The sequence below is a fragment of the Perna viridis genome, chromosome 13, assembly GCF_037379345.1.
Source record: "Perna viridis isolate PV_CMFRI_1.1 ecotype Kerala chromosome 13, ASM3737934v1, whole genome shotgun sequence".
Classification (NCBI taxonomy): domain Eukaryota; kingdom Metazoa; phylum Mollusca; class Bivalvia; order Mytilida; family Mytilidae; genus Perna; species Perna viridis.
In genome coordinates, this window is record NC_142457.1 from 13,263,434 (window position 1) to 13,280,443 (window position 17,010).

Consider the following 17,010-nt stretch of genomic DNA (forward strand, 5'->3'; position numbering starts at 1 on the left):
AATTTTTTGTCAGTTTATATATTCAGTTTAGAATAATTATCTTGTCACTGCCTCATTTGTCCATTTGAAATATGTTTATATGTTCAAAGGTTACTTTTCTAATTTTACAAGTACAGGAACAATTCAATTTTAATTAATTGAAGCAGAGGGCAAATGTACATACCAAACTTCACATTAAAATGGCACTTAATTATTTGCTACAGTCTGTAAAGGTCAGCAGTGGCAGATCCAGAAATTACAACAGGGTCCCCACCCTCTATTAGTGGTATCTAGTTTTCACTACATAACCAAACTTTTTGAGCATAAATGGCAAAGGAGGGGCTGAGGCCCCTTTGGACAGGGTAAGACTGACATTATATATTATTATAAAAATTGACCAATCTGGCCCTTCAAACTACATATAGGTATATTAATTACATAATCATCTAACTTGACACCCCCCTTTTTTAGCTAAATGTCAACACTCTATTAACATGACAACAGACCTGGCCCTATTATCCCAGTTATCAACTTGCTAGGTCATTAAACCAATTTTTATCCCTATATAAATGATCTACTATTATTTAGCTTTAGGGGTCAATGCATACAATCTGATTTAATAAATGATTCAGAATGGAAGTGAATCATACCCAATGTCAATAAATAAACAGGTACAGGTGTTATTAAGAGGGATACTGTATACAACTTCATTGTACTTTGTACTAGGTTTCTCACTTTATAATGTATTTGTGTTGTTTAAGACCTGAAGCTAAATAAATTGATGTGACGGAAACTTTGTTAAAGTTACAGCTGGTTAAACATGTTAATATCTGGGGCCAGTTGTTCAAGAGAACTATCGGCTGAATGACAGTTGTCCACTGGATAAGTCAGTGATTGAATTTAAAACAAGGCATTATTTGAATTTGGAATTATTTTGGATTTATGAAAATAAGTGAAAAAATATTGGTAAAACTTACCCCTACTAAGAGGGGTTAGTCATGATGTCATGAGTAAGGGGGGTTAGTTTTCCTTGACGTTTGTTATCCTACAAACCTTAACCTTAGACATGCCAGCATGACTAACTCCTTTAGTGAGGGATAGTTTTACCAATTTTATTTTTGGACCTTTTCTTAATTCCAAAATCATTCCAAATTCCAAACAATACCTTGTTGTAAGGGAAAATAATTGCTAAATGCCAGTTCAAAATCAATTTTGCTAGTTGATTTTGTTTCCCCTTGTTAAAATTTGCTTGTAGAAATCTATGTATAAGTTCAGTTCAGAAATAACCAAAGAAATTTAGACTTAGCGAGTGTAAAGTTTCAGTCATTCATGAAATACATACAGTATATTTACCCTGTGCCTAAAGTTTTGAACAATTGGCTCTTGTTGTTCCTGATATAAGAAGAGAAATTACATGTAAGTGGTAAAAGCAGGACTTATGGCCAACTACTTTTTATAGTATTTTTAAGAGTCTTGTTGTCTATACTGTACTATACAGAGGTACTGATACTTCTTATAAGTACTAAGTCCTCTTGACCCAACTTTTACTATATATCTTCACTCTTTCCTAAATAGTTATAAAGAAGTGTCTAAATGATTTGGTGAAAAATTGAATTCCATGCATACTCAGATTTCTTAGTACATGTACTTGATCCATATTGTACAAAAAGTTTTAACCATCAGTGGGCTAGCTATTTCCATATATGACTGACAACTGACTTACATGACCATAAACCTCTCTAATCCATAGCCTGCTGCAGAAATCATTTCATTCAAACACTTGAATGGATTTCTGTGTGTCAGACAGATATTTTATATACACTCTACACCCAATTATATCTGCTGTGAACTAAATGCAGAATAAAGCAAGTTCCTTGTAATAGTTGTAAAAGAGCCTTTGCAAAATTACTGATATATTACCATGGGAAACTTTACTTAGGCCAATGTTACAGGGCTAGTTAATGTTTTTTGATAGAAGTTATAATATGGTTTGTTCATTAATATACCAACCAGAATTCTGCTGAGGTGGACTTGGTTTGGAATAAGGCGCCAGCAGACGGGATCTTTTCTTGTCATAACCTTTTCTTGTGATATCTCCTGAAACAGAAAAAACTCATTTATAATACTCCTGATGAAAGCAGAATATTCAAACAATTCCCAGCGTTCTCCTGGTAAAGTAGAAACTGCACAGTGCATGCAACTACTGTATCATACAAAACAGCACAGTTTTAATGAAACCTATTCATTAACCCCAATCTTTGTTTGCAGGGGGTATAATAAAAGACTGTCCCCCAAAGTTAAAGCTCAGTAAACATATGACAGGCCATTTGTTAAGAAACCATTTAATTTAAAAAAAGATGATTTGTTCAGAAAAGGCAAATGGTCCCTTGCCTTCAAAACTCCTGGTACAAGTCATGTGCAAATTATTAGAATGTACATTGCCACAGAGAATCTGTCAATTTGTTTCACAGAATACAAACATCATAATAATTTCTAAATTTACAGTGATTATCAGGTACAAGTTCAACAAATCTCCCAATTAACCCAGATCATATATGCATTTTCTCGGCTATTTTCCAATGCAGAGCACTTATCAAATATTTCTCCAAGCCTTCAAGCAGTTCAGATGTCGACTATGTTCTAACATTAAACCTATAGTAATAACTTCAGGAAAATATACATAAGTTGATCATATACATTTAAAAACACTTAAAAATGAATATATTGTTACCGATACAGGGATGAATACATTAAATAACTGACAAAGCATACAACATTCTGTTAGATTTGAGACAGATAAAACATTATCTATCCTCCAATCTGATAATTCACAGGCTGATAAAACAAAACTAGTGTTTTAAAAACACCATTACTTTATAATTTGTAGGAGTACATCACAATCCTGTTAAGTCATACATGTAACTATGAGAGTGTTCAACCAATTCTTTCTTTATAAGGGGGGATGATTCAACTGGATTTTTTTTTAAACACCATTATTTTGAATTTTGTAGACATACTATTATATGTTTATCACATGTTAAGCTGTAATATAGTAAAACAGTCTGGCAACCTTGTGACATTTTCTATTCTTATTTTTGTTCTTCTTTTATTGAAATCTTTAAATACATTCACTTAGCAAATAAAACCAATGTTATACATGTACATGTACTTCAAAGGAATATGATTATGACATCACTCAGTTGGATAAGAGGCTGTATACATTTATGACACAGTCATAATTAAAAAAAATTAATACCATGTTTCACCTATTGCCTGATTCTTACATTTCTCCCTAATGTCAATAGCGTTTGATAATGTCGGTCATCAATGCATATCTGTGTTGTTATTTGACATTTTACTTTATTTTGGAGAAGTGTCATCATTCTGTTATGGTAGATTTTATTACTTTACTTAAGGAGGTAGACCTAGGATACCGGACACAACTCTTACAAATCATTGGAACATTTCTATACAGTATTTTATATTAATCTCATGTAAGCATCAAAGTAACTTGGACTGATTTCATTCTGTTTCAAATGAAAGCTTAAAAGACTTTGGTGAAATTGAATATGATACAAACATATCACTGATTTAAAGAGTTACGTCCCTTACCCTAGGTCTACCTTCTTCAAGGTATGTTTACACATGTTGAAGACCTTTTGATGATCTCTGTAAGTATCATTTACTATTGTTTATTAAGGTTATAGGATGGTGCACATATTGCATTTCATCATATCTGTTCCTTTTTCTAAAAACCAATGCTTTGTTGTATACATCATAAAAATGTAATTATGATTCTTTCAACCCATACATTTAACCACACTACCATCCCCTGTCCACTTCACTCATGAAATCCATAAATTATTACCATGTAAATGGTCCATTGTAATTAGAAAACTGTCTCCTTTAATGGCAACAAAACAACATTGTGATGAATGGACATACTGTTCATCTTTTAAATAAAACAAGGATGTGGAAAAAAAACTTATTTTTTATTGTTTTAAGTGCCATTTTGTGTAAAAATCAGGCAAAGGGCGGCACATCTTATTTCTCAATTTGGTCTTTTTTGCCTCAAATATATTCAATGAATCTAGAAAACAACTGAAAAGCTGTTTAAATATATCCTGAATCATTTGTGATGCAGATATTTTTTGACTGCATATATAAGTAAAAAGTGCTGGAAAATTTTCCCACCAATTTTTCATAATGCATTTCAACTGAATTTGACCTATCAACATCTTAAAAGGCAAATTTTACAAACACTCTGATGGTTACTTCTAAAGATTATCAGGTATAAACTTGGATAATGCAAAAAAACCTCGTGTTTATTTTTCTCCATGTGCCACATCTTACACACATTTTGCCTGATTCTTAGACAAAGTAGTACTGAAAGGTATTGTATTTGATTTTCTACTGCGTCCTAAAAAATCTACAAAAAGCTACACAATGTAGGTGGTAAATGAATGGGTTTTACTCATTTAATGATGAGGAGATTAGCAGCATGCAGCATGATATGACTGTAGCATGATGAACTATGTTTACTTTGGGCAAGTGTGGACACAATATCAATTTTTGACAAACTTTAGCATAGGGACATACAATTCATCATGGACAGTTAACTGGTTTACACACAATATAGCACAAAATCTGAAATCCAATTAAAAGTGAAACAGTTCTGCTTTAACGTAACTTGTCTTTTTGATCCCTCAAACTCAAAAACATGAGATATAAATCTGATAGAAAATTACAGGCAGGGATTTTCATAAGCAATCAAGTTTAAAAAAATAAAATCATAAGTTCCCATTTTTTAGGAAATTTGCTTAAATGAATATAATTATAACTCCATGTTCATTTACACTAGTGAATGTAGGCCATTTTTTTTATAATTGCAGTCATTAACAAGGGAAAAAAATATCAATGAAAATTGGACCATTTTATCACTTGACTCATAGGGGTTGCCTTCACAAAATATTTGGAAGCACAGACTGACAGAAGGACTTACATTCTCAGTCTCTGCATCATATTGTGGCAAGGGACAGATACAGTCATTATACTGTACATGTAGCTGATACTCCTAGTCAATACCTAACCATAAACAAATGACTAAGAAAGTAAGCATACTTAATGATTAGCTACCAAGATAAACATTAAAAGCAGATTTTTTACCATGCTGGCCACTTTAGATCTACTTCCAGATAGGGATCTAACAGCCTAAGTTAATGTCTTGTCTGATCTTGGATGGGAACAGGGTCACCATAACCCAGTTACAATGCAATAAACCTGATGTACTTGGAAAAATATTATTGAAGATATATAAATATGTTCAATGGCTGGTCAGATTGCTAACAGCTAAATCTTAATAAAAAAACAAGTCAGACTAATGACCAATAATTACTCACTGGTTCAGATGTTGATGAATTTAGAAGACTGTTTCTAACCTTGTTAAAATAAGGAGTCTAGTGAAAAGTAAAATATACTATGTTTATATAATATGTTACATTGTTGGCCAGATAATGCTAAAGGCTAAATCTTAAAAAATACTGGGTCAACTAATGCCCACTGATTCCATTGTTGATGAAGTTACAAGACTATTCAAATAAAAAGTACAGTAAAAAATGGTGAAACTGGGATTGTAACTTGCAGTGATATTCCTGCTTGGGAATTAGGTAAAAGAGTCAAGAAATTTTTACTACAGGATATAAGGTACATGAAGGCAAGGATTTTTATGCAGTACTGGTATTTTAAAAATAATTTCTAATTAAATGCTTGGTGAGGACCATTACAGTTACCCTTGTATCGAAATCCATGAAGTGACCACTTGATGAAAAATATGTTACAGCAGATTGGAGAGGGGACTGTGAACAATATATCTTACCAATAGCCATTTTAATCATGTACAAATGTGTGTTTCAAGTCATACTTGGGAATTTTAGGAAATCTGGAGCACATTTCTCTTTGAAAATGGGGCCTAAATTTGGACCACAAACAAAGGTTGGAAAATTGATGACTTGACTGAATGTTCTGAATAATTTTTGTGAAGTCAGCACTTGAAAAATTTTGCCACTGGCAGAGCAAAATGCCAAACTAAATTTGATAACATGAATAAGCAGGTATCAACAGAGTCATGTAGACATATCTATTGTTGTATCACTGCTAAATATTCTGCTAAAAGCAGAATCCCTATGGATGATATAAAAGTATAAATTGATTACAACAGCACAGTTTTCTCACAACTACATGTACATCAGTGATTCATGAATGGTAAAAAAGCTAATCAAGCAAAAGGATAAAATAGCATTATCTCAAAATGTAGAGCTGTCTTTCATCAATTGACTGCTATTTCCTCTAATTCTATTTAATTTAGCCAGCTGTAATCTGTCAATTAACCTTGCCAGTGTTTGTAAACAATTAACTTAACACCTCAAGCTGATTCATAAAAGCCTTTCTATAATGACACTTCAAACATAGTAGCTACCAAGCAATTATGATATATTGTAGAGCCATTATTCTGTAACATTCAAACCAATGAGGCTTGAAATGAGAGCCTTGATTGTATTAATAATTTACCAGGATATGAGTTTGCCAAAAATAAATTAAGGCATTCAGAGTGCATGCAGAAAGAATAGAAACAAGAGAGTAAACAAGAAATCTGTGATAAACGGCTCACAAATGATACCCCTTCTTTTTTCGGCAAACAGAAAGATGTCATACAAGATGAAAATGCATTCCAAATTCAGTACACCCATATGAAGTTTTGTATAAAATATGAACAGCCTGTGATTTACAGCAGCTGAGAATTTGTTAAAAAAAAATGTATTACAGAATGACCGATACAGGTATAGTACACGAACCGATCCGTGCAAAAATTGTGATCGGTCATCGATCATTTTCCAATCAGTCATCAATCTGTCAAATCAGTGATCTCATCACCTGACCACAGTGCGGTCAATATATTTTACTGTTTCAAGTGATTGGGATTACTGTGCTCCATGCACCATAGTCACATTTCCGCTTAGAATGGCGCATTGAGTGAATAATGTGTCACGTCATGTGCACACATTGTGTTTCCATCATTGATGGTGGAGTGTTGTCCACTACTTGTGACAGTGAAAAAGGCATGAACGTGTCTTTTAACAATGTTTTTATTAGCTGCAGGCAGATATTTTGATCGCCACGTTTTCAACGGGATTTGAAGACCGGGGAATGAAATGGTACTTAGTCGATTTTTTAGATTACATATTCTTGATCACTTACGCATTTGAAAGAACAATAAACATTGTTTTAAAGAATATAATTATTTGATAATATCAGAAAAGCGTGGACTGGCCGTCCCATTTGAAACTGAAAATGCCACCAAAGACATTTTTAAGCTAGACCCAAAACAGAAGAAATTATCTTTTTCAACGCCTATAAAAATATTAATGATGGTAATTCTTAACTCTTATATACTCGGCGTCACATAAATAACATACTGTTGAAATTTGAATAAAAATATTTTCTGCGACTTTATTGACACCTACCGTCGTTTAAATTGTCTTAAATGACTTGCTCATTCGTTTAGCCAAACGGCTTCTCCCTAAACATTGAATCGTTAAATTCCTGTCAGATTTTAATTCTCGGTGCCAATATTTACATTGTAAAAAGTCGGCCATGTTTACAGTGATTGGGTTGCTAGGAGATGTTGTTTACGTTTAAATGGTTTGTCCAAAAACCGAAGAACCCAGAATGCATTTCGGCATTATTTCGAATATCTCAGATTTATTTTACGCGAACAATGTACAATACCGAGAAGTTGATCAAGCAGACGATTGTCAACGGAGTTCGACGAGAACTTACGAACTTCGTTTGTAAACAAATCGTCCCGTAAAAACCAACATGGCGGATATTAGTATGGGATTTTCCCGTAAGGAATTGTTACGCATGATATAAGCTAATAAGCGACTTGTTTAGGGAGAAGCCGTTTGGCTTAACGAATGAGCAAGTCATTTAAGACAATTTAAACGAGGTAGGTGTCAATAAAGTCGTAGAAAATATTTTTATTCAAATTTTAACAGTATGTTATTTATGTGACGCCGAGTATAATAAACATTTGATCTGTAGTGTAAATTAAAGTTTGTTTATGCTACATTTGGTCTTCAATATCTATGTCTAGCCGGCCTTAGCTGCTATTCCAAATTTTGTCCCATATTTTTTTTTAGAATGGCTCAAATTTAAAATGTCCCATTGAATTGAAGGGTAAGGGGGCCGTGGTCCCATTGGCAAAATTTTGATCCCAATCACTGTGTTTCTGGTGTTTTCTTTGTCAATTTTACGCATATTTACATAATGTAATAGATTTAAACATCTGTTTTTGATTCACCAAATCAATCAATCAGTGGTCATTGATCCATCAAACTGTTGTACGGATCAGTTCAAAGACTGTAATATAATGCACCTAACACTCCTACTGAAGGTGGGGGGATATGAAAATACATGTACATTGTACCTGTATATTTCCAAGTACATATGCATTTTGCAGTGGACTTAAAAAGGAAGACATGAAATTAAAGAACTGTTGTAGAATGCAAGCTCAAAGTCCACTTTTTTGTTTATAATTACAACATCCATGTACATGAGCACACAGTATGTCAATGGCAACAATGACTCCTTACCAGTATCACATTACCTTGTCCAATACCAACCAATATCCCCAATTAGCTACAGGAAACAAAAGCAGAATTTTTCAAGTCTATAAAAATATGTCTTAAGATGTTAATAAAAACAATTCTTTTCTTACAAAATAACCTGATAATAATGTTAAATCTGATCAACATACATGTAGTTGCTTTGCAGCATACACAGTTTGTGATTAGACTTACACATATACGTGTAGCTGCTACAGGTAAAAAACATCTAAGATTGAAAACACAAGCTTTGTTTCTATAACCTGTTTAAGACACAACTCTTAAGCAATCAGACATATAACTAAGCACATCAGTTAAGCATGACCGACTCTAAAGCAACTAAAACATGGGAAGATGAATGAAAAATGTGTAGGAGTGTAACATTAAAGCAAACTAAACCAACAAAATGTTCAGCTTACGTTAAAACAATATAAAGAATATAAAGGTTTTTACGGGGATTCTATTCTAGAACTTTACAGTATATAGATACGGTGCAAAGTTTGAATAATTTTGGCTCAATACTTTTGAGTTGCAGATTACACAGATTAGGTACCCATTAAGCGTGACATACAAATGGATGAACAGACAGACAGAACTGAGCTGCTGCTTGAAATATGGTGCTTTCAGCTTCATCCTTTGTGAAAGAAGCGAAAATTAAAGATGTTCAACTTAAGAGATAAGTAAATAGGTTGATAAACAACACACCAACATTTTTTATGGGTGGGGTTTAACTCCAGTTATTAAAGAAAATTTGACTGAATACAATTTGTTTCACAAAATGAAAACCTAGATTGTCCCCTAAAACAATTACAACAATACAAGAACTAAAACACAATGCATGCTCCTTTAAAGTGTAACAATGAGACAGCTTAAAACATAACCAATAACGGAAATTGACAATTCAGTAAATATCCTTTAGGTTAATAACAGGGTCAAAACTGACACTTCAGTGTTACATGTCCTCCTGCAGGGGTGTTGCATGTATCAGTACAAAAACTAAGTTAATTAATTCAATTATTGGGGTAAGTTCCTCCAGGGGAGTGGAACACTTGACCATGACTCATAATCATAAGTACATGTAGAGCTACAGTATACAAGGTCAAAAAAAGTGACAAAAACTATGATAGTTAATGTCATTTATACAAGTCAACAGCATATATCTAGCTTAAATGAAAAAGCTCTAGTAAATTATAACCATATACTCTTATAAAGACTCTAAAATAAGTTACGTAATCAGTTAATTTTATTTCAGGCGTAAAAGTAGTAGAAAAATATTATACAATTTTTTTCCTTCTTATTCCGCTTTAACAGTTAACTGATATACATGTTTTAAGAGTACATGAAAACCTGTCCGATCAAAGTCAAGTTTCATGAAAAAAAAAATAACATCCAATTTAAACCCTTACAAGTTGCTAGAAGAAAATTTTAATTAGAGGTTTTTAATGAATTTGAGGCCAGACCTCTTTTTAAGACCTTTGAACAAGTAGTTTCAACAGATTTTGATCATGTCACATCTAACATGACCACTTGACCAGCTCAACTAAACCAAACTAATCTTTAACATTGTACTTTGTAATGCTCCTGATAATCAAGGGAACCAAGGTTATAGCGGCAATCAAAAGAATGCAATCCAGGGACAAAGACCAGACATGGAAAATAGACATACACAACAAAGAACATAAAGTAACTAAAATCATACATACAAAGTAACAAAAGCAAATGAGCAACTCGGACTCCACTAAAAACTGGGAGCATGGACCAGGTGCACCAGTATGGTAAGCGTCCTCTGCTTTTCTAGAAACACTCCCAGAGTTGCTCATAAAAAAGTCAAGTCCAGGGTAGACAAACGAGGAAAGGAAAACTATGACTCGTTGAATAAATCAGTTTTCATTGTGCAGATGCACAGGAAGTGGTCAATATAATTTTTGTACATTAATACTACAATGGGACAATTCAACTGAGGAAAGGGGAGAAAGCTTCGCCAAAACTGAGACTTTTATACTGTACTGCCTTGTCAATGTTAGCAAGTACATGTTAAATAAATACAAAATGTACACATGACAGGAATGTATGCATGCATATCCATGAACTTTTTTTGGTATGTGCTAAGACATACAATCTATGGGGTCTGTAAGTCGTTCTAGTTTCCCTTCCGGAATTTCCGACGTAGAATGTATTGAAATTTGAAGACTGATCTGCATTTCATTGTTTACTTCCGGGAAATCAATCACAATGCATAATCCTCTATTTTATACTTTTCTTAACATTTTTATCATGTAGAACTAGATATTTGTCATTTTTTATCATTATTTTTACACAAAATTTTTTTTTTAATATTGAACCCATTGATGTGTTAATGACGAATCTCCATGCATCTGAATGGTAGACCATGACCCATTCTCACAAAATCTCTGAGTCACGTGACCAGACTTACATACCCTATTGACTTAATGGGTCAGGACCTAATCTAGAAGGAATAATGAGCAAAAACTTCTCCTTGTTTGTCTTTGACAGGGAGAAGTTTTAATAATGGATTACATGGACAAAAATGTCAATATTGTAATTTTTCAAACAGAACTTACTTAAACTTCTCCTTGTCTTTGATGTCTAGATTAGGCCCTGGTGGGTAAAAAAAATGAAAGGTGCAGGCCTTTCATTAAGAGGCGGTACCAAGTACTTTTACCCTTCTAAACTACTGAAAAATACCTCCAGAATTTTAAAATTTCATACATTTTTATTAAACAAAATGATGAAAAGTACCTCCTACAAAACCAAAGGTACCTGCATTGGAAAAAAAATGAAACCCCTGAGGTGTAGACCATATATTGACCTTGCAGCCTTCACAAATAATCAGCTCATTAAGAAATACCATAGGAATACCGTACTGATACTGTGATTACTGCAATGCACATTATCACAGGAGGGGGTTGACATTCCAAAACCATTTTCTATAAATGTGATTTCAACGAGTTGTAATTTCTTTACAAAGACTCCTGCTGTTATTTTAATGAACTGTTGCCTATTTCCCATAACCTTTCCATTTGTTCTGGCTCTTGAAAGAAATATGATGTAATTATGCTGAAGTCCTGTTAAAAAAATCAACCTTTCTTTGCTATAGATACATTTCAATGAAACATGATGTAATTATATGCAAAAATAGACATTCCCTGCAGTAGATTTGCATGTTCTCCAATTCACAATAACAGGTACTGGTACATGTATTGCACATATCTACTGCTTCCTGATTCTTAGGCCAAAAAAAAATGTTAGTTTCTTGCTACTGCACCTACCCTGGTTTTTGTGCCTACTCTAAATATTTTATGACCGTTTCGGCTCAAGCAATGCTAAAGTATAGATTGTTTCCCCTTTAACTCAATGTAAAATGTTTAAAAAAAAAAATAAAATAATTTCCCTACCTACCTACCCAATTTTTTCTTGCTGGCAGCAGGAAACAAGACTATTTCTTTTTTTGCCTTAATTTTCTTAGCCTTCTGTTCTACATGTATGATTTGTTTTTTTTTACGATTTATAATAATCATGTGAGGATCTACATGGAATGCTTAGTCATGAAGATGCATGAAAATATTTAGCCTGACCCCATTTTGGGAGAAAGATCTTGAGATTCATCTGGTGCTACTTACTTTTTGAAAACTAAAATGAGTGCATAAAACTTGAAGCTTTTAGAAGTTGTCAAGAATTAAAAGAATATAAAAACTGCTTTCATTTTCATAAAATCTAATTTGTCACATGTTTTAAATATATGTTGGGTACATGTAATAGACTCCTAGTCTATTACAAAATAACTGAGAAGGCTTAAGAAAGTTATTCCTTTATATATGTACATGTAGGGCCAAAATTAAAAACTTGCATGTATTTGTTTTCCCTCTCCATACCTTCTCACTGAAAATGATCCCTACCTTAAAGTTTTTATTGCCTTATCTTTTTTTCCTTTTTTTCCCCTTTATTTCTCCACATAGATCAAACATACCATGTACTTGTATTCTGTATAAAAATATCCAGTAATTAAGTAAGCAGATATCATCACTGATATTCACTTGTCACTTTAATGTCACACATGTGTTCAATGCATGTGACATGTGTTAAGCTTTTGTTTGTTTTGTTTGTTTGTTGGGGTTTAACGTCCGAGCAGCAATACTTCAGCTATATTCAGACCATGAACATGAAATTGACAATAAAACGAACATGAAATGATGATGATATGAAAGAGGGATGGGACACAAGGACAATGGGGTCGACAAATTTTGATTGCCACTGGAAATAGGGAGAAGTGGGTAGGGTCGGGCAATTTAGCCTCCTGTGGCGGAGCCCTATGGTTCCTACTCCGGGAGAATACTACAGTAGGGTTCTTAAACGTGCAAGGAACGTGGCATCTTTCCCAACACGGTGCACCACTATGGTTTGTAGTCAGGTTTTCCGTATTATAGCCTGACAACCTCAGCAGACAGGTGTTAAGCACATGTGTCCAGATGTACTTTTGTATGACATGCATTTTGGATCTATCTCATCAGAAAATGATTTAGCAGAAAATTATCAGACATGGATCTTCACTTAGGAAAATAAACAGTGCAGACTTTATTCATTATTTCCAGATTACTGGTGATTGGATTACAGATCTATCAGCTTACAAAACAGGAGAACATCCATTCCCATGGAAATAGCTTGTGGATTAATTGCTTTCGGTCCACAAAGGCAAAAAAGTCATGTGTGTGATTATATTGTAGATATAATTTCCTTGCTACTATTTAGAAATGCTGTTTGCCTAAATTTACAATGTACAAAAATGTACAATGCCATATAAGGCTGTTTCCCCTGATAAAAGTTTGTCAATTTGTCAAAAACATAATCCCAAATAAAAATAACTATTTCCCAATTGTCAGTCAAATGGTAGGATATGGTGTTCCTGTTGAAATTTACAAATACTAATTGTTTATGACTTATCTTTTTCTGGACATCCACTATGAAATTAATTCTTTAAACTACATGTACATTTGTACAAAGTCAAGGTTATTTTATGGTTATCCAAATTTTTTTTTTTAAAAAGTGCCCAATGTTTTATTCCAGATTTCCCAATTAAAAAAATTGACCCATATTTTCCCAATAAAAAAGGGATGAGGTAGTTATGGGCCAAACACTACAATTGGTTAATCCATGCTTTCTACAGGCTTATCCCATAATATACATGTACATATACAGTTGTACATGCATTAATCATCCATACACCAATTGGTGCTCTGACCATCTTTCAGAATTTCTGAACATGTCACTGATCAAATTAATTTGATAGGTACATGTATATTGGGTTACTGTGAAAGTTCTATTGTTTGTGGGGTACCAATTATCGATGTTTTCGTGGTTAGGCCAAACCACAAATTTTAGTTCCCGACAAAAAGGAGATTTCCATTGATCTGTATACCGAAAACCTCAAAACCACGAATTCAAGAATCCACGAACTTGTGTTTCTTCTGTTATCCACGAAAAATTGGTATCTACAAATTAAAGTACTTTCACGGTATTTTGGAGGCAGAATCCCATTTACCACATCTCATATTTTTTTATATTTGTGAATAAATCTTTATTTCTTACTCATCCCTTCTGATGTATTATCCCCAGTATGTATCCCACTTTTTATATCATTTTTTTTTAAAATACAATTGCATGTACATGTACATTGTAGGTGTGTACAAGTACATGTATGTTTACACATACCTAAAAAATGCAAGTCAATACCACAAAAAATTAGGGCTTACACATACATGTACATGTTATTAAGGATAGCTTTAGATGCAAATGTGTACATAAAAGACAAAATATATACACTGTTTGAAGCAGGAATTAAAATCTGCTGCATATATGTAGTTATTAAAAAGTTTTTTTTCTATACTTTATAGTCACACATGCATGACTAAAATATTTCCTCATGTACATAACATGTTACCAGTATTTTACATATGTTACTGTGTGACATCAGAACCTAAATATAATGACAAAAACAAAACACATGCCACAAATCATCCACCCAAATATGACATCACATGACATCAGTTACCAAATAGGGTTAAAAGCCAGACATCAATATTGCAAAAAGGGATTAAACCCATACTTCATAAATTATTAAAATCATTAAAAAATTGTATATATTGAGCACACTTTTTTTTTCTCAACATGCAAACTTTGGAGTTTTTATTCTTAGTGATTTCGGCTATGTATCAAATTTAAATGTACAAATGCATTTAATTGATTGTTTTTTTTCATACTTTCAATAGGCTTATAAAAGCACTATTATACTAATTAGTTGACACTTGTACTAACTTCAGATTCACTGGTTCAAATTACAACCCTCAATTTCTAACTTTGGACCTTTGAAATTTCATTTACATGGGTCCTGAACCTTCAACCCTTTTAATTGACAGTTTACTGTGGACTTTTGATTGTCCTAATGCTGACCTTTGATTTGAACTTGCAAATGTCAAGGAACCAATCCTCTCTTTAAAGTAAACTTGAACATCTGATATGGAACTGCATAGTAAAACAAGTCCATTATTCCCATCTTTGATTCATTATTTAAACATTATGATTAAACATTTTAAAAAAGGAAATGAACTCACCATCATCAGAATCATCTTCGAAATCTAATTCCTCTAGAATATCATTTATATTGTACATACTTTCTAGTCTATAATGTAAATGATACAGACACAAAAACTTAAAAAGTAAACCACTCAAGTACTGTACATATACAATAGCTGGAAATGACGTAAAATCAGATCAAACTGTGTACTATAACTGTATATGAATGTACAATGGCGTAAATCAATTGAGTGACTAAGTGAACTCAATATTGACGACAAATTTTCACAATATAATAATAAAAATGTTACCATGTAAAATTGCACAAAACACAAGTACTAAATCAAATGTACTTTAAATCAACAAGAATATGCCTTTCCTACATGTACATGTATATGTATGTACCCAACATTGTAAATTATGTAGACATCAACCACTGATTTCCATTGAAAAGAAATTGTCGCCAAGTGAAACGCAAGGTGTCCTATCCACTTAAAATAAAGTTTACATCACTGACAAACTTTTTCAAAATTTATGAACACTGAACAATATTTTTCAGCTGAAAAAATTCAAATACATGCATGCACACTAAGTTTACTGACTTCAAATGAGAAACGGAAGGCAGCCAACATACAGGAAAATATGTGGTATCCCTGAGGTCACAGACAAACAAAAAATGTGTCACCTAAGTGCTTTCAGCTTCTGTGCATTAAAATATTTACATGTTTCAAATTATGAACTGGGGCTCTACAGGGAATCAGGGAAGTAAACCATAAAGTACATCTAACACCTAACTTCTCCTGAAAATCAATTCAAACAGAATACATACATGTACATGAAGGTACAAGTATCAAGGTACAAAAAATGTAACATGACAAGAGAGCAAACAAGGATTTACATTTACAGTGTTTGAAACTAAATTTAATTAATCTTAAACCTACATGTACATGTACTGTAACTTTTCATGAAATTTTCTGTTGAATGTGTATAAAATTAGTGGAATTCAGTGTAGACCTGCATGATTTAATTTTAAACATCTGTCTACTACTAGTTTAAAACACTGACCAATACATGTATATTTTGGTTATTTTTTCTTCTACATTTTGTACATGTATATCTTTTCTTTCGAAAGTTCTTATGCCAATGTAAATGGATGAAAATAGCCTGCTTTACGAAGTTATGGACCTGTTTCAGTATTACCAATTCAGAAACAAGTCTATAACCTGCTATTCTATGTTTGTAAAGCAGGATATTTTCATCCATATACATAAAAAAGTGACAATTTTCTTGTATTTAAAAAAACAATGAAATTAACACCAACTAATGGGCCTAAATTCTGTATGTAAACATTTTTTGTCTCCACTTGTCAACAATTCTTCATATACGTGTACATGTACTTTAATGTCAAAAACTACTTTAATTCCTCAAAGCTATTTAATCGGGAATGTTTTAAATTGTACAATCATGCACACGAAAAATTAAACTGAAGCACACAGCAACATATTATAAGTCTATGCATTAAAAAGTTTAAGATTCAGGATTCAAGATTACCATTTAACAAATCCTTTCAAAATTTCAAGTTTTCTACTTGCCCAGGGAAAAGTAGAGCATAATAAACAACATTCTCTCACCAAAATTTCACTTGCCCAGGGTGACCAAGTATAGAATCCGAGATAGGATTAGAACACTGAAATTTACTATCATTTCAGTGATAGACATGTTATTCCCATTAGTTTTTACTTTTTGGTTAAATTTTGGAAATCTATGTGTATGTATCCTT

At 32.9% G+C, this 17,010-nt stretch overlaps 1 protein-coding gene across 5 annotated transcripts in view; it reads right to left on the reverse strand.

The window, feature by feature from the left end:
• Positions 1 to 17,010, reverse strand: part of LOC148599649 (disco-interacting protein 2 homolog C-like) — a 67,727-nt gene that overhangs the window by 48,819 nt on the left and 1,898 nt on the right. For 4 of the 5 annotated variants that reach the window (XM_088557501.1, XM_088557499.1, XM_088557497.1 and 1 more), the window contains exon 2: positions 1,990 to 2,076. In XM_088557501.1, coding sequence (XP_088413627.1) covers positions 1,990 to 2,076 — 87 coding nt within the window. Of the gene's footprint in view, positions 1 to 1,989; positions 2,077 to 15,268; positions 15,845 to 17,010 lie in introns of those variants that run through there. The other variant, XM_088557498.1, reaches the window with a different exon arrangement.